Genomic DNA, 18,566 nt, shown 5'->3' on the forward strand with positions numbered 1-18,566 from the left:
AGAGAGAGAGAGACTGCCCTTCCACAATCAAGGAGGAGCTCATCACAAAGATGATATCCTCAGAGGACACCTTCCCCCTCCAGTGCTAGAACCTATTCTCCCCCAGGAATGACATCTTCTACTGGTACCAGGGTGACTTAATGCTCATGAAAAAATTCATCAGACGAAATCTATGTTTGAGGAACGATCATCATCAAATGAGTATTTGCTGAACCCTAGTGACCTGCGCATAATTGTGCCCTGTGTGATGAGGTCTGCATAGCCTTCTTGGTGGGAGAAGGCATAGCTTGAGCGACGGGCCCGTGGCACCTCAGCCATCTCCTCAATTGGGACCTCTCCCACCTCTTCTTTCTCCTCCTCCTTCTCTTCCTGCAGAGTAAAGGGGCAAGCAAGGGTCATCAAGATCTCACACTGTGCAGACTGCTCTTGGGTTACCTGCTCCCAGTGGCCACCATACATTGACCAGGCTCTTCCATACCCAAGTTGACCCAACTAGAGTCCTCGATGGGACCTGATTCTGGATCAACTGCCAAGTGCCTTAAGTGCCCTCGTATGTCAAATGCAAGAGAAATTAACCACAGGGTAGCCATGTCTCCAGCCTGTGTGACAAAATGTGGTAGGTCTGTGGCCATATCTTGGTACACTATTCCAGTCAATTCTACAGCCCAGCAGCTTGTCCTTCTAGATTTGTTACCTGAGACAGTTTAAGTCCCCCAGCATTTTTTCATTGTGGTAAAATAGACATGAAATGTCCCATTTTAACCATTTTTAAGAGTATAGCTCAATGGCATTAAGCACTTTTAGTCACATTGTTATGCAACCATCAACTCCCATCCATCTTCAGAACTTCATCTTCCCAAATTCAAGCTGTTCCCGTTCAACACTAATTCCCCCAGCACCTGCTCCTACTATCTACTTTCTGTTTCTATGAATCTGACTCATCTAGGGACCTCCTCCTATGAATGAAACCATACAGTATTGTCCTTTTGTGATTGACTTACGTTACTGAGCATAATATCCTCAAGGTTCATCCACATTGTAGCAGGGGTCAGAATTTCCTTCTTTTTAAAGACTGAATAATATTTCAATATGTGGATGAACCACACACTGTGTTTATCCATTCATCTATCGAACAGACACATTTGGGGGTGTTTTTAATCTTTTGCCTAAACCTTTTCCAGGTCATTTCTGTCATCTCAATTCCCAAGTCCTAGATAATTCATGGTAGAAGTCTGACGAAGTCAGTGCTGGAACCAGGCTGGCCACCTCCACTCCAGGAAGTATGGTTTCCTTTCTGGGGTCCCAGAGCCCATTACTTGGCCTCCCATGAGGGCACTGGGTGTGCATCTGGGTCTCCAAACCCCTAACCCCAGCTCTACGTCTCCTTGGAGTCCCTGCTTCCAGCAATGTGCAGTGGGGACCCCAGCCACCCTCACCTTGAGACGTAGCTGCTTGAGGGCTTGGTAAATGACACGGAAGGCCAGTACAGGCAGGGTGTTTAGTGACACATTCAGCATGATCACCAGCAGGACGTAGGGGTGAGATATCACGTTTTGTTCAACAGCTGAAGGAGACAGGGGAGGGTCATGGCCTGCCTTAGGGTTTAGCCTCCCTAGAGCCTGCTCCAAACCCCCTCTTCCTGACACCCACCTCCTTCCTCACCCTTAACCCCCAGGGTGCCTTTGTGCAAATTCTCTTACAACACTGGGCCCACCCATCTCCAGGGCTGGCCCCCCTATCTCTTACTGGAAGGCTCACACATAAAAGGGAAGGTTGTGGGGGAGACTGTGAAGAGCCAGACACTCTGGCTGGCCCTAGTTATGACTATGTAGAAGCAGAGGCTGAAGAAAATGGCCAACACGCTCAGGATTGTCCAGTAATTGATGATGAGGATGACCTGAATGGGAAAAAGGAGGGTTAAACCAGGAGGGTCAGAATTCCAGGCAAGGCTATGTGGAGGTTGAAGGGTGGCACCTGCTAAAGCCTCTCAGTGAGGGTCACCAGGTGATGAGACCTCCATGGTTGGTGTTCAAAGTCCCACTGGGAGTGGGGAGGGCAGCAGCCCTGCCTACCTCCATGGTGACTGATAGCATGCCCGACAGGGACATGACAGTGGCAAAAGACTGATAGTCACTGATGGGCCCAATAATGTCATGGCTGATCCACAGGGTCATGAAGAAGTTGACCAGGGAGGTTCCTGTGCCATGGATAATGGCTTGGAAGAAGACCCAGTAGTTGAAGAGCTCATCCTTCTGGCCAGCAATGTACAGCTCAGGCAGCTCCAGGCTCTGCTCATCACTCACATCCTGGAGTGGGGGTGGGGTGGAGGAATTCTGGAAGTTGGTTTCCCAGGAACATGCATGCTTGGCATGCCTGAACCATGCATGTGAGAATGGTGAGATGGTGAATTTTGTTACTGTTTTACCAGTTTAAAAACTTTAAAAAGATGAAATGCTATGTCTCATTCTTCAGGTCACACCAGGAAGCCTCAAGTACTAATTGTTAGCCCTCTGTGGTTGGTAAAGAGCATAGGCATGAGGCACTTCCATCATCCTAAAGGTTCTACTGGACTGCCCTAATCTGGATTACGTAGCCAGACTCCTCTTAAAGAGGAGAACCATCTTTTCTGATCTCTTCCCCACTGTGGGATTGAGACTTGGGGGAGGTAGCTGGGCAAGAGAGCTTCATCCACTATCAGGTTGGGCTCTGGTGGGAACAATAGTACTCTCCCAGTCCCATCCCCACCCTAGCCCAACCCCCCGGAGGAGGAGGTGGGGCAGAGACAGGAGCATCTCCAGGGAAGGAGGAAGCAAGTCCTTGGCCTGCTCACCTGTTCAAACAGTCCGATGTACAGAACCGGGAGGGTGGTGTACACCAGGTTGAAGAGCGCCAGGAACCAGCTTTCATAAAGAGGCTAAGGGTGGGAAGGAATGGGAGAATGTGGTTAGTGATAAGCCTTCAGATGCCAAATGGCCAGAAACCGAAATGTTCTTTACCTGAGGAGACCCACTCAAGTTAGCTATGCACCTGGGAAGGATTCCTAGTGAGTTAGGAAGTTGCATTATAATCAACGGATGGATTAAGTTTGGAAAATAAAAGAGAAAAAGCAGAATCTAATTATTTTAAAATAGAATCATTGTGTGTTTAATGAGAACTGCAAGTAAAGAGCTATAAGAGGAAATATGGCTAAAAAGTGTGGTTTTTGGTCATTTTAGATTTAGGGAGACATTGCTGGGTAAAAAGGAGTTGGAAGAGACCCTAGCAGACAATGAGCTCAACCAACTCTCTTTCCAAAGCCCGAATCCAGTCCAGTTAAAGTCTATGGAGGAGAGAGGGCTTCTGTTCCAAAAACCATTTTTTAAAATGTGGACAAATAGGGGCCACATGCTAACCTGACAAGCTTAGAGAATGCCTGTGTGGCAGTCTTGCAAACTCAGAGATCTAACATAACCACAAAGGATGGTCTAAAATAAAAACTTTTAAAACTAAAAGCAGTTTATGGTGAGTAGTCATGTCCTGGACCTACATCTTCCCTGACAAAGGTCAATCTTTACCTTACCTGAACCTATAGTCTTTTTGCATGTATAGCACATCTTTGGAATGTCACAGTAATTTTCCACTTTGTGGAGACCACAAATCCCCCCATTGTTATTAATTTTTGACTGTTAACTATCCTGTACCCACCTATGTAAAAGATGTGTCTATCATTTTACTTTTCACTCAGTTCCAGAGGTTTCCCTGCTTTGCTTTCTTTCATGCACCTCCCCAATTTATCACTAATAAATTTCATGTAACCCACTTGGATCTGCTCTTTTGATTGTTATATATAAAATGAGGTGCAAAACTGCCATTCTCTGGAGCATTTTCTTAATCTGCTGAAATTTTGCTTCCTAGCAATTGTCACAAAAATTCTCTACAGATTTGAATGTTTCTTACATTGACAAAATTTTTTAAAAAATATTTTATTGATTTTGAGAGAGTTAGGCAGAGAAACATTGATGTGAGAACAAAATATTGATTGGCTGTCCCCTCCAGAACTCCCACCAGGGATCAAGCCCAAAATCTGAGCATATTCCCTGACACAGGAATTGAAACAGCAACCTTTCAGTGCATGGGACAACGCCCAACCAACTGAGCCACATTGACCCAGAACTCAAAAATCATTTTATGCGCATTCCGCAAGTAAGCAAAAAATAATGATCAAGAATTTTATAAGAATCAAGTTTCTCACTGCTGGAGAAGTGTCATAAATGAGTACCTGGAAAAGGGCTAAGCTGAGCCTTGTCTTGTAGGATTGGAATCAGAACTATCAGTGTGAACTCACATAATTTTTAATATACACAAGCTAGATGGGTAGACATGTAAATAAAAATAGACATAGAGATGCTTCTATCCATGGGCTAATATGTGTACATTTCCTAAATCTGTCTATTGAGAGGGTAATAGCACCCAGTGGCCCTAAGCACACACTGAGCACTTAGCTCTTAGTGTCTAACACTACCCTTCTCTGATGAAAAGAACCAGGTTTCCTTATTAGCCTGGAACCTCTTGTAGTGCCAAAAATGAAGTTATGCTCAGGGAATAAAACAGGCCGGGGACAATCGGAGCAATGAAATGCACAATAAAAAATACCCAGGAGTCCAAACTGATAAAAACAAGTAATTTCATAAATAAGTGAGGGAGAAGTATAGAAAGACAGAATGATGTCCTCAGTAAGACCAGGAAAAAAAAGATGCCAACCCTCACCATCTCGCTGGGAGTTTCAGCCAGAGAAATTAGGTAAGAAAAGAAAAGAAAATGCATCCAAATTGGAGAGGAAGAAAGGGAAAACACTATATTTGCAGATGACATGCAGGAAATCCCCAGGGATCCTCCAGAAGTCTCCTAGAGTCAATAAAAAGAATTTAGCAAAAAACCCCATCTGTTTCTACACACCAGCAATAAGCTATCTCAAAAGGGAATTAAGAAAACAAATTCCATGCACAGCAGCATCTAAATGAATAAAATATTTGGAAACAAAAAAGTAAAACAAACAATTATACTTATTCAAGGGTGCCCTCTGGTAAAGCTCTCTCTCAAATGCCTGGATAACAACGACAGCAGCTTATTCTCTATCACAGCCATCTATTTTCAAACAATTTCCTGATACTCATGGGAAATCATCTTCCTAGGACTCTTCTCAGGCTCTAGGAGGCACACTTATTCTTCACCACAACACTGTCAAGAGTGTCTTAAAGTTAGGACCCAGACCCCATAGTCTTATCTTCTCTGGGGTTCAAGCTTTCCCTCTTTCCCCTAGAAAGATTTACCCTTTGGAGCATGTGCTGTCCTGCCCTGCCTTCAGAGCTCAAATCTGTCAAATATCCCTGAAAATGTCAGGCTCAAAGCTGACTGAGCAGAAATCATCCCCTCTCTTTATCTATACTCTATACCTCTATGAATGCCATAGAAATTATTGATTGGCCCTGCGACCTCAGGCAAGCCCTGCCCCATGAGGACCCTAGAGTGGAGTAGGTAATGCCCACCACCCTTCTGCAGGCCATGGGAAGGGCGCAGAACCCCAACACAGAGAATCCCCAAAGGGCTGTTGCCTGCAGTGCACCTGAGAAGTGAAGCCACTGTAGAAAGCGAACCAGATCTGAACCATCATGATGGCCAGCGTCTTGTAAATGAAGTAGCGTAGGAACTTGCACACTCGCATGTAGGACCAGCGCCCGTGCACCAGCAGCAGTCGCCTCAGGAATCGGAACTGGGCTAGCATGTAGTCACTGTTCTGCACCGCCTGCATGCCCTCCTGGCCCGCCAGCCCTACACCGATGTCCGCAGCTGCAGGAGCATATGCAGCATGTTGGCCCTGGGCCACCCCCAGCCCACCACATGCCTTCCCCCCAGAACCAGTGCCCACCACTCACTCTTGATCATGTTGACATCGTTGGCACCATCCCCGATGGCCAGGGTCACTACCTTCTTGTATTTCTTGACCAGTGCCACAATCAAAGCCTTCTGCTTGGGTGTCACCCGGCAGCAGATGACTGCTTTGCACCTACAGGCCAGTTCCACGAAGGTCCGTTCCCGCCACACCTCCGGACTCTGGGGGGTGTTGGAGTCCTTATTCTGCAGCACCGGCGCTGCTACACTCTTCATCAGCTGGTCCTGGTTAGCAAGGGAGGGTGGGGGCGAGGGGGCACATCACTCTGCTTTCACCTCTCCCCTTAATGAACGTCCCCAACTGGCCTCAGCTCCCTCCCGGCCTTCTGCCGCAAACCCCAGTGTGGACTTGACCACATGGGCTCCAGTTCATCTGAAAACCATCTCCTAGCGTGGCTTTCATTTTGGCTTTTCCAACAGTCTACCCCCACTCCGTCTTCCCAGTTCCCTCCCCCATGTTAGGGACCCCAGTCAAGCCTGAGTTGATACTGACCAGAAATTCTCCAGTAACGATCATGGCAGCCATCTCGACCTGAGGCAGGTTGTTCTTGGTCTCCTGGTAGGCTCCAAGGATTGCACTGCAGGGACCCAGTTGGGGCTCAGCCATGCCCAGGAACAAGCTTCCTTCCATCCTCCACCTCCAGCTGTGCCTCAGTTTCCCCTTCTGGGAGTCCAGCCAGGTGGAGGCTGAGGACACTCTGCTGATCCCCAGGGCCACACCTAGGTAGCCATGGGTGTTCACTATCCCCCACCCTAACCTTGCCCCCAACCAATTCACCTGCCCCCACCCCCAACTCCTTACATTATCTGCTCCTCATGCAGAATGTGCATGTTCTCAGACAGCAGCTGGCAAGCATAGCCAATGTTCACCGCCGTCTCTGCAAACCAGCCCAGCTCAGCCCCTTGCCTGGGGCCATGCCCAGGCACTCAGCCCACTCCTGGCTATGGCAACTGGTTCAGAGAAGGGTGCAACCCAGGCTGGCCAATGAGAGCTTGCCCGAGATTTTGGCCTGCAGCTCTGAGCAAAGGGGCCTGCACTCTGGCTATCTGGGGCAGGGGCCAAGGGATCATTAGACTTATCAGGCTAGGGCCCATGGGCACTTTTAGGAACCCACCAAAAGAACTTACTTTAAAATCTGAATAAAACTATGTTTTCCAGCCTTGACATTCGTCTTTATAACAACGCCGCTGTAAAACGTCATTTTAAATATTTTGTGTGTATGTGCCTCCCACCCACAGAAGCACTAATTCAGAACCTACTGAATTAGTAGGGAGGTGCCAGCAGTTTTAATCATCCCATCTTCCTTTCCCCAGGACAAGGTGGGGGGCAGGACTGAACCCAGACCAGTGGGATAGGTTGATGGTATAGTGCTTGGGGCATCTATAAGTCCTTACTCCCACATCAATGGCCACCCTAGGACCTACCTTGCTTGTCCCCTGTGAGTACCCATATTTTGATGTTCCCTTTCTTGAGACACTGGATAGTTTCAGGAACACCATCCTGAAGCCTGTCTTCAATGGCTGTGATTCCCAGCAGCTGGATGGGGAGTGAGCAGGAATAGACTGACTGAGCAGGGACCCAGTTAACCCCAGCACAAGTGGGAGATCCATGGTCCCATAGCCAGGGTGCTGTAGCCCCCTCACTTCTTATGCCATGCTCACCTGGAGGTCCTGCTCTATCTCCTCGTATACCTGGTGGAGGGCTTGGGCTCGGTTCTCAAGAAGGATCTTGGCTTCCTGGTGCCGCTGGTTCCACTCTTTGTACTGGTCCTCTTCCACCTTTTTATAGGCCAGGCACAGTGTGCGCAGGGTCTCCTCAGCAAAGGACTGGGGGCCGGGCGGGCAGGCAGGTGCCACCCTGTCACCTCTGCCTCCCTCTGCTTCTTTCAGCCCCTTCTCCCTGTGCCTAGGCTCCCTGAACCTTGATTGCACTTCCCCAGTTCTTAGAGACTAGTTACCTGCCCTGGACTCCTGCTCCTGACAGAGCTGGGCACTCTGAGAAGTCCTGAATGAGACGCCAAGAACACTCTTTGCACAAACCCTGATCCCTGTGCTGGGTGATGCTGAGGATTCAGCAAAGGCCTTGGGCAATCTCAAAGGGTCAGAGCTGGGCCATAGAGCAGTAACCTGGCATAACATGTCAGCCCCATGTTAGGGTCAGGCAGGAAAGTCTCTTTGGAGGTAGCAGAGCCCTGAGGATCAAAAGATCCTGAGTGACAGAGTGGAGGAAGACATCCAAGCAGAGGGAACAGTGTGTGCAAAGTTCCTGGGGCATCGCATGAGCATGGGGAAAATTGGGGTCCTAGGGAATGCCCTGTGGGCAAGGAGAGTTAGTCTAGAGAGGGCAGCAGGACACAGCTTCAAAAGGTTAGCTGAGACATTTGGGGTTCACTCATGGAGACAAAAGATTTGGGGCAGAGTGTGTCTCAGAACCCACACCTGACTAGAAAAGGTCTGAGGGGGCTGGGAGCATCCAGGGCCAAAGCCTAACCAGAGAGGGTCACTTGTGTCACTTAGAAAAAAATGCTCCCTCTGTGAAGGGTTAAGGGCACAGCCTGGCCAACTGTATATGACTAGTCTGTGTACCTGAGGCCATTTCTCTGCATACCTTCCCTTCTCTTTACCCCCTCTACCCAGCCTCCCTCCCTTCTCACAGGACTCACAGTTAAGGCCTCTTCTGTAGCTGCTTTCACGATCTGCTTTTTCCTATACATGTCTTTCTTATGCAGGCGTTCAAAAAGGACAGTGTCTGCGCCTTTGGTGTAGAGGTAGATGGAGCCCTCGGGGTTTCGGACTGTGGAAGGAGAGGCCTGGCTACCTATAAGTGCTCCCCTTCCTGCCAATCTCCAACCCTGGGCCGAGGGCGCTCACCCAGAATGGACATCCGCTTTCGGATGCTATTGAAGTCCATCAAGGCCAGGACCTGGTATACCCGCTGCTCCCCCAGCTCCATCACCGTGATGCTGTCCTGGGTGCGTGCCAGGAACACATAGCCATAATTCCGGGCCGCTGTGACCAGTGCCTCCTCATCAGGGGATGCTGCCTGGTAGAGTAGCTGATCTGGCAGGGGAGGGGCCATGGGATGGGATGTGGGAGGGGAACATTTGCTGAGGACATGCTGTCTTTTTTGGGAACCTACCACCCATCTCCAATGGACACAGTTGGTGCTCACCAGATATAAGACAATGGTCTCCTGGGCCAGTACAACCTCTAAGCCAAGTAAAAGAAAGTGGGCACTTAGGCCCCCATCTTGGGACCTCCTCTTCCCAGCTCAGCAACAGATCTCCAGCCTCATGCCTGACCACACTCTAAGGTGGGTAACAGGAGCCCTGGGGGTTGGGATGGACAACCTCGAAGGCCAGACCACCACCTCAGAAGCTCCAGGGCCCATGTAGCCAGCAAAGCACTCACTGTCTTTCTCCTCCACCATCACTGTGTGGCAGATGGCCAGGAGACGCCAGAACTCCCGCACCACGTTGTCCTTGTTGGTGTGCACAATACTCAGGAGCTTCGAGTTTCTGAACAGCAGCTTCTGATCGGCAAATAAATTGCAGAGGGAGGGGTTCTCCTCACATATATTCTCCTGTTCTGGGCTGTAGACAATGCCATTGATGCAGCACTTCTTGAAGGTCATGATGTTCTGTGTGAGCGTGCCAGTCTTGTCCGAGAAGATGTACCCCACCTGGCCCAGCTGGACATTGAGACTGGTGCTACGGGCTTTGGCAGGCAAGTCCTGGGGAGCATAGTACATCTCCACGTCCCAGTCAATGAAGACACTGTTCCCCAGGTAGATGAATTCAGCTCTGCAAACACATGCTGGGTCACACCCTGTCCCGTTGCCTACCTGAGCTTCCACTTCCCTCTCGCTGAGTAGTACCCCGGACTCACGTGATGAACATGGCCATGGGCATCATGACACTGAGCAGAATGACGAAGCTCACGAGTATGAAGATAGACTCGATGGTCAGACTATGCATGTGCATCCTAAGCAAATAATAGTGCTTTGTCTTGAATTCCGTCACCTTGCTCCAGAAGCCCAAGGTCAAGGCCATAGAGATCAGCACCACGAATATGCAAATCTGCTCAGCAAAGGGAGACAGTAGAGCCTGGGGGGAACCCAAGGCAGCACGGACACACCACAGTGTAAAAGACAAACAGGAGAGGGGAAGCACCCCCACCCATCAGGATGGGGGAGGAGGGCTGAGAAGAGGTGGCTGGCAGTCCTAGGGGGAGGGAACTTGCAGGGGTTTTGCTGAGTTCTATGGCTGTTATTATAAAAATTATTACAGTGACTTATTTAAAAAGACAGTTGATTAGGCAAAAAGTTAAGAATTGTTAAATAAATGTCCACGGAGAGTAGGTGAACATTTTATTGTCTCCTGTAGGTTTGAAAAAATTTCAGAATTGAGAAATTTTTTAAAGATTTTGATTACAAGAATATTTTCTGGCCCACAGACCTCTGTTTGTAGGATCAGGCTGCACACATTTTGCAGAGGAAGGAAAATGAGGCCTGAAAAATGACAGCCTTTGTCTATGGGAAGGGCCCCTTCCCTTCCCTCTTTCGTGTCCCTCAACCCCCACCCCAGGGCAGGGGCTCTGTGAAGCTCACCATGATTACCAGCTTGTTCATCAGACGGTCTATCTTGGTCCCCTTCAGATGGATCTTGCCACAGTTCCTCATGATCTTTGTGTCAAAACCTGCATGGTTTGCATCCATCCATCTGTCCACCTGCCTGTCCATCCACCTCATCCTCCATCCCTCTGTCACCCCACCCCTCTACCCATCCATCCACCTACCTGACTAGCCACCCATCCAAGGGGGATGGCTCAATATGCTTATTTCCAGTTTTAGAACCCAAGGCTCCATAGAAGCTGTGCCAAGAGCCCCACATCTTGTGGCAGCAGACACTCAGCAGGCAACAACTTGAGGGTTCTCACCCACCCCCACCAGGGCAGCTCATGCTGCAGGGGCCCTAGAGTGGTCATACCAGCATAGATGACCATTCCATAGCAGGTGTCTGTGTTTCGAATCTTGCAGCCACGTAAAAGGATATTGCCACTGTCCAGGGAGTATTTCTTGCCCTCCCATTCCAGGTGCCCGGTAAAGTAGTGCATCCGACTGTTGGGTTCCTCACACACCACCTTGCCTGTGAGTAACAGAGCAATCAAGGAGCTGAGAGGCATGCCTGGGGTAGGGCCATGCTTCTCCAATGCAGGGTAGAGCAGGATGTGGGGAACACTTCCCATCACTTTCTGGCTCCAGCCATCTTCACAATGCCCAAAACTTGTCCCATTGGTACCTCAATCCTCCTGCCATAAATCCTCCTCTTCTGGATGCTCCAAAAGCTGGTTCTATTAAGCCTCAGGGCCTTTGTGCATGCTGTTCCCTGTGCCAGGACTTGCACCTCATCAAGAAAACCCTTTCTTCTGATCCTTCAGGTCCCCCCCCCCCCACGCCCACCTCCATTAATCCCCCTTCCTCCTGGTTACAATCCTGAGAGTCACTAGACATGTACTCCTGCCAGTGGTGTCTCGAATACCTGTGAGTTCCAGCCTCATCTTCATCATCCTGGGGACTTTGGGAACCAGATCAGCATCTGGCAGACAGTGCCTAGCTCTCCATGTAAGCTAGGCTTTTCCTCAGATATCATGAAAACAAATGCAGCCAGTGCTTGAATATCAGGAACCAAAGGGTTGTGGTTCAAGAGAAAAGATTCTGCTCCAGCACCAATTAAAGTAACTGGTTTTTGCAACAAGACAGGAAAAAAAATGTGTCCCCTTGCTGGGCCTTGGGCCACTTGTAACCCACAGGTGTGAAATGTCTCACTTTCCAGGTGGGAAATAAAAACATACTGCAATGGGTGAGTCAGTTCCCTATCTCTGTACACACAACATGCTGCCTTTTTGATTAAACAACCAAAAACATTTAATGTGATCAATGTTTAAAAAAAAAAAAGCCTGATAAAAGAGTGTTGCATGTTTTGTAACAATAACAGAAAACACCCCAACTGTTTCATGGATTCAAAGGACATGAAACAGGCCTGGATAAGCTGGTCTGTTAAAAGCTATTTCACCTCCCTCCAGCAAACGCCATTGCCATTCCCCAAAACCCAGTGAGATGGGGAAATTTCATGCCCACTGTACAGAGGGGCAGACAAAGACCCAGATGGGTGGATGGTGGATGAACTACTACCTCTTACCTTGGAAGGAAGCCATGCTCTTTATAGTGGTCAGCTCATGATGCGTGACTAACAGGGCCTGCTTATACTTCAAGTTGGTCTCCCTGATGATGAGAAGGGGAGTGAGATAAGAGGTAGGAACAGATAGTACCCAGGCAAGACATCTCCAGCCCTTTTCAAAAGTCACTCAAACATTTTCACTGAGCCCCTACTATGCATGCCAGCTGCCCACGAGAAGTCTGAGGCCCAGAGAAAGAAAGCCTTGCCCCAAATCACACAGGGCATTTTCAAAATGGCTGAAGCCAGACTCCAGGCCTTCTTTTGGGCAGGTATACCTGGAGCACAGTAAGGCTTCTAGAAATGTTGGTGCAAAGATGGGTCCCTTCACCTGATTTAATGTTATTGCCCCCTGCCAGCTTGCAAGTGCCCCCAAATGCTCCCAGAATGAATGACCTAAATATCCCAGTGGGCTTGGGGAGCCACATTTTGTGGCTGTTGGGGAATGAGGAAGGCCTTGCTGGCTCCCAGGCCCCCAAATGCCTACTGATAACCCACATCTCACCCATCGATGTCAGCTGTTTCCACATAACACAAGCTGCTGGGCTCCGTGCTGGACAGCAAGACCATATCGGCCTGGGGTGGGGAAGGTAGGGATGGGAGGAAGGAAACAGCATTGCAGGAGTGGAGAGGAGAAAGACAAGTGGGAAGGCAGGCCCTCCCACCCCCACACTAGAAGTGGGAAGTTCTGGGCTGGCTGACAGCTCACCGGGACAATGTTTGTGTCATGCAGACGGACCAGGTCCCCCACATGCAGGTCCTTCCACTTTTTATGCAGAAACCTATGGGGGGGGGGGGGGAGGTGGCAGGTGTAAGAGAGGGCCCCAAACAGACCCATCTTTGAAACCCTTGGCCCTCTTGCCATCCTGAAGTAGAAAGAACCTCAGGAGGTTGGGGCTATAGATACCTTCATGGTGCTTTGCTTCCCTGTGTGCCCACCTACAGGTTTTTGGGGTAGGGGGTTCTTAGTCCACACAAGAAGTCCAACCTTCCCTAACCTTGCCCCTTCCCCCAGTTCTTTGTCCAAGTCTCTTCAGAACTTCTCTGCCTCCCTTTTCCACTGAACTTTTAGGCCTGAAAGGGTTAACAATCAGGTCCTCAGCCTCTGTCCTCATCACAAGACACATCCCAGGCCTGGTAGACAGCAGGCATCTAATAAATAATGGCTGGGTCCCTGTCACACATCAGATTCAACCAAGATGTCTGGGGGGCATGGAGGGTTCTGGGCACTCCTCCCTGATATGTACACACACACACACACACACACACACACACACACACACTTGTGCTGGAGTTCCCTTCCTCAGGATGAACTCCCCAACACAGCACTAGAGGCCTCACCTCTCCCCCACCAGCATCTCGCAGGGCCTGTTGTTGATGGTGCTGTCACTCTTATGTCGCCCCTGAGTCAATAGGGATGGGTTAGAGGGGTGGCCCTGTCACAGCCTTGTGCCTTGCCCCCACCCATCCTGCCCCCACACCACCCTGGTGAAGGGCCTAGTTGCAGAGCAGTTCCAGCTCATACACGTGGCTCCTATAGTGAGCCCGCACCAGCCACATCTGTCCAGGGACCCTGGTGGGGGAAGTGGGAACTGCTGGGACAATAGCTATTGGCAGCAAGGGCCAAAGGGCCATGTTGTGCGTGCACCTATCCCTTGTGGAAGCAAGACAAAGACCCTGCCTGCCCCCAGTGCCCTCCCCAGCAGTTCCGTGACTCTACTTACGATATCATCCACCAGGTCTCGTATGGCACGGATGAGGAGGAGGCAGATAAGTGGGGCAAAGAGGGTGAACCAGGGCATCGTGGAGATTTCAGGAAAGGCACCCTGACAGACACGGTGGTTCACACTGACCCACCACTCCTGACACTCCCCACAACTGCCTCCCCCTGCCCTCCCATCCAGACCCTCAACCTGGCATCCTGTGTCCCACCTGCCACCACCACCTGGGCTCAGGGCCAGCCACCTCCCCCCACAAATCTTGAGACAATGGCCTATTATTCCACACCCTGCCCAGAACTCCCCCCCCCCCCCCCCCGCCCCAGCAAACTCATCTCCCTTCCATGCCCAGCTCCCATGTCACATCTTCCAGGAACCCCAAGTATGTTCCCTCCTCAGAGCCTTGGGTTTACTATTTCTCTCCCTATAGTTCTGCTTTTCCAAGTCACCCTTCGGGCCTGAGCTCCAAGTGAATCGCAGACAAGCCTGGGTGGGAGAGTGGGTCTCCTTTCCATCACTGGGCCCTGCCATGTGGTTTAATGAGAGTGGGTGTCAGGGCAACTGCTGGGTCCTCCGTTTCCAGCATTGGACCTGCACACTGTATGTTCATGGGATCGATGAAGAAAAGGAGAGGGTCAGACCAGACTGAGCTGTTGAGGGCAGGGGGGGGGTGGGCGGGGGGGCGGTCAGGGTGCTCTGCAAACTGCCCACTCAACTGAGACAGGCCAACATCTGCCCTTCTGGCAGGGACACCCAGGTGCTGGGAAGTAGCCCAGCAGGTCCCTAGAATCTGCTCTCAACCCTTTGATCCTCAACCTTTGGAGTCAGCTGGGTGGATGGGGCCAAGGGGTTATGTGGCCAAGGCTGTCTATCCTGGGGAGAGGCTGCACCCTCCTTGGATCTGAAGGAGCCACTCACGCACCATCGCTGAATGTGTATTGAGCACCTCCTGTTGCCAGGCCCTGGGCTAGGCAGGGGGACTCAGCCATTTCCCAGTGTGTGAGGAGGAGCCAGACACTGCCCCACCCCTGCCTCCCCATCCAACCAACCAACCAACCTCACAGACAGACACACATCCTCCCACCCCCACCAAGTGTCTACACAGCCATGTGTCAAAGGTGGTCAGGTAGGGCTTCTTGGAGGAGGCGATTCCAGCAGGTGGAAGAAGTGGTGTGTGCACAGGTGCTGGCCCCTGGGGCCACCCCGACCCTGCCCTACCTGGAGAATGATGATAAGAAGGAAGTAGGAGTTGGATATTCGGTGGAACTGCTCGTACAGGTTCAAGGGCAAGAAGGAGAAGAAGTTGTACTTGGCTGTGTGAATGATGTTGCCCTAGAATGAGAGCCAGCATGGGGGCACTGCCCAGGCCAGGACTCCACCTTGGCCTCACCCCGCCCTTTAGCTACTATCAGCAGTAACTGAGCACCCAGTGCAGACAAAGTCTCAAGCCAGATGTATTGAGTGCTAGCTGAGGGCTGGGCCTTGAGCCAGCATTAACTGAGCCTCTACTGGATGCAAAGACTCACAGAAGAGGGCTGTGACCCTGTAGTTCTCAAAGTGAGTCACACACGTCAAAAGATTTAGGTAGAGCCTGATGCACTTTGAAGGTTTAATATTAACTGATTTTAATGGGAATGGGGTGGGGGCTGGCAAGGAAACACAGGACATTCTAGCACCAAACTGGTGATTTGCTCATGATTAAAACTGGGGGCGGGAGTGGGGGGGAAAGTAGGGGGGAGGAGGTAGGAGAGGCCACCCACCTTGTACTTCCTCCTCTGCCAACACAGGAAAGCCTTCTCCTTGAACTGGTTGTTGTAGGTCCTGTCGTTGGCCTTCACCTCCCAGGTGAACACTGAAGCCAGTGGGGGGGGGGGGGGGGGGGGGGAGGGGGGGTTGCAAGGGGTGTAAACCCGCCTAATGACCCCCCAGAGGAGGGTTCGGGGCACCTGGGGAACCTAGACACAGGGTCGCCTGGCTCTTGGCCACGGGTGTGGGAGCTGGTCGGCCACCACCAGCCTGGGCCAGGGCCAGTCACCAAGTGTGGACACAGGCCCGCCCTTCTGCAGGCGGGGTCAGAGCCCAGCGGTTCGCCCGGGCAGCCCGGCCCCTTCCGGTCTGCAGCCCCCAAATCCAGAGTCCAGCACTCAGTCACGGGGGCTGGAACCCAACGAGAACCCCGTGGCGGGTCTGCCGGGTGGATGTGGGGTCTCCCCGTCAGCGAACCTCTGCATCGCTCCTGGCTTCCTCCCGGGGCCCCCAGCGGCCCCAGCACGCACCTGCTTTCTCCTCCGCCTCCTCCCCCGGGGCCTCGCTGGGGCCCAGGCTGCACAAGCTGGGCGAGCTGTGGGGAGGGGCCGGGTCAGCGGGGGGCCAGCCTTTGCCAGACCCGTCCCTTAGTTCTGCCTCCCGGCTGCCACCTCCCGCCTCACGGCTCCCCTCGTCAGGCTCTGAAGGCTCAGCCTCTAGCTCTGGGTCCTTCCCTGGGTGCCCCCAGGATGAAGGACTGTAACCCCCAGCTGCCGCTGCCCCCCTCCACCGCCACTGCCCCCACTGCGCCCCACTGAACCCCACTGCCCACCACTGCGCCCCACTGAGCCCCACTGCCCACCACTGCCCACCACTGCCCACCACTGAGCCCTGCTGCCCCCCACTGCCCCCCACTGCCCCCCCCACTGAGCCCCACTGCCCACCACTGCCCACCACTGCGCCCCACTGCGCCCCACTGCCCACCACTGCGTCCCACTGCCCACCACTGAGCCTGCTGCCCCCCACTGAGCCTGCTGCCCCCCACTGCCCCCCACTGCCCCCCCCACTGAGCCCCACTGCCCACCACTGCCCACCACTGCGCCCCACTGCGCCCCACTGCCCACCACTGCGCCCCACTGCCCACCACTGAGCCTGCTGCCCCCCACTGAGCCCCGCTGCCCACTACTGAGCCCGCTGCCCCCCACTGCCCCCCCCCACTGAGCCCCACTGCCCCCCACTGCGCCCCACTGCCCCCCACTGAGCCCCACTGCACCCCACTGCCCCCCACTGAGCCCCGCTGCCCCCAACTGAGCCCCACTGCCCCCCACTGCGCCCCACTGCCCCCCACTGAGCCCCACTGCCCCCCACTGAGCCCCACTGCCCACCACTGAGCCCCGCTGCCCCCCCTCACCCCACCCCCCAAGATTCCCACATGGACACCAAGCCTCCCCAGCGAGGGGCTCCCTCCTAGTTTGCTGACCGACTGGGTCGGAGGTCGTGGCCCTTCGTGTGGCTACAGCGCCCGCGGCTCCGGGTCTGAGTGTGCTCTGGAGGCGGCATCGCCGCGAGGGAGGCAGACAGCAGACTCCCCCCGAGCCCTGACCGCCCCCCCCCGCCCCCCCCCGCCTCCTTCCTGGTCCCTCCTTCAATCGGGGCGCCTCACAGCCCCCAGCCGCTCCCCCAGTCCTGCCCGCGTGCCCCTGCCCGGCCAGCCGCCGCCTCACCCCTCGGGTTTCCCCTCGGGGTGCTCAGGCGGGCCCAGCTTGAACAGGCGCCTCTTCCGGGCTCCCCGTCTGTCCGGGCTGCCCCCCATCCTGAGCTTCATCGCTCTCTGTCCTCGGTCCCGGCGGCCGCTGAATGGAAGCCCCGCGGGCGGCGGACCAGGGCGGCCGGTACAGCCGTTGGGAGGGGCGGGGCGGGGGCGGGGCCACGACGAGTGGGCGTGGCCTCGGGGAGGGTTCTGGGGGCGGGGCGGGGCGGGGCCGAGGCTGGTCACCAGTGGGGCCACCATAGGGGCGCTGCAGTGGCCCAGTGGGCAGCGTCCTGCACAGTGGGGTGGGGTGGGGTGGGGTGGGGTGGGATGGGGTGCCATGGGGGGGGGGGGGTAATAGGCACCAGGAATTACTGATTACTAATTATTAGGGTCAGGACCTGGTAGAGCGGGAGGAGTCAGGGGGAGCGGGGCCAGCGGAAGTGGGGCAGGGCCAGGATGGGACTGGGTGCCTGGGCGGGAGTCTAGCCACCTTGGTTTTCTCACCTCTAAGCTGGCAGAGACCATCCCAAGGCCAGGACGAACCCCAATGCCCTCCGGCCCCGCCCTGGTGTGCGCCCACCCAGCCGCAGCCTGGGCTCTTGGTGGGGAGCTTCCTGAGGGAGGCGAAGGGGTGGGAGGCCGTGGTGAGGCTGGGGCGGCCCCGGTGGGAGATGGGGAACCAGAACCAGGAGAGCCAGGGCGGCAGGTGTGCGGAAGGGGCGGCCACAGTGACGGTCCACTTGAAAGTTGGGGCTCAGGGGGCGGGGCAAATATGGGGGCACTGGGGAGATGATTAAGCTCCACATTTCACGTGTTCACTTTCAGGAGCTCCCCGAAGGGCGGATTAGGAAGGCAGTGGGCTCTGGGGACTTTCCCCCCAGCCCTGGGGTCCCTCGCTCTGGCCCAGTACTGACCCAACACATGGGGTGCCTGTGTCTGACTCTGTGCCCTAGTGCCTTCCCCCACCGGAGGCTGGGCCCCCCTTGAGGCACTAGCATCACCGATGAGCAGCTGTTGGGAGAGCGAATGGGTGAATGAATGAGTGAAGAGGGGGGGTTCCACCTTCCCCGTTAGAGCAGCAGCCTCGCAAGCCCGTTTCTTTGGAAGCAGGGTCTGCATGTCCTGCTTGGCCGCTTAGGGGTGCCCAGTAACCCTCTCCTATGATTATTCGTGCTCATGCACCCA

The 18,566-nt window shown here is 53.4% G+C and overlaps 1 protein-coding gene across 1 annotated transcript; it reads right to left on the reverse strand.

Annotated features, from left to right (window-relative positions):
* Positions 1-159: 159 nt before the first annotated feature.
* On the reverse strand, positions 160-17,188 carry LOC139011370 (phospholipid-transporting ATPase IK-like). The gene is made up of 25 exons (XM_070416933.1): positions 17,113-17,188; positions 15,643-15,734; positions 15,101-15,214; positions 13,889-13,990; positions 13,506-13,567; positions 12,874-12,946; positions 12,670-12,740; positions 12,129-12,211; positions 10,917-11,075; positions 10,538-10,626; positions 9,817-10,007; positions 9,340-9,731; positions 8,800-8,988; positions 8,592-8,722; positions 7,591-7,755; positions 7,354-7,465; positions 6,731-6,806; positions 6,422-6,506; positions 5,913-6,153; positions 5,603-5,826; positions 2,831-2,914; positions 2,073-2,306; positions 1,759-1,897; positions 1,437-1,564; positions 160-369 (listed from the first exon to the last, which is right to left on the reverse strand). The coding sequence occupies exons 1-25, from the start codon at positions 17,186-17,188 to the stop codon at positions 160-162; spliced, it is 3,522 nt and encodes a 1,173-aa protein (XP_070273034.1).
* Positions 17,189-18,566: the final 1,378 nt, after the last annotated feature.

The sequence above is a fragment of the Myotis yumanensis genome, unplaced genomic scaffold (genome assembly GCF_028538775.1).
Source record: "Myotis yumanensis isolate MYYU_CA2020_CCGP unplaced genomic scaffold, mMyoYum1.0.hap1 SCAF_5, whole genome shotgun sequence".
NCBI lineage: Eukaryota > Metazoa > Chordata > Mammalia > Chiroptera > Vespertilionidae > Myotis > Myotis yumanensis.

Coding starts and splice junctions, on each gene's coding strand:
- LOC139011370 (XM_070416933.1), bottom strand. CDS start 17,188: ATGCCGCCTCCAGAGCACACTCAGACCCGGAGCCGCGGGCGCTGTAGC. Junction 11,076..12,128: donor GAGCATGGCTTCCTTCCAAG/GTAAGAGGTAGT, acceptor TGTTACTCACAG/GCAAGGTGGTGTGTGAGGAA. Junction 7,756..8,591: donor CTACAGAAGAGGCCTTAACT/GTGAGTCCTGTG, acceptor CCCGGCCCCCAG/TCCTTTGCTGAGGAGACCCT.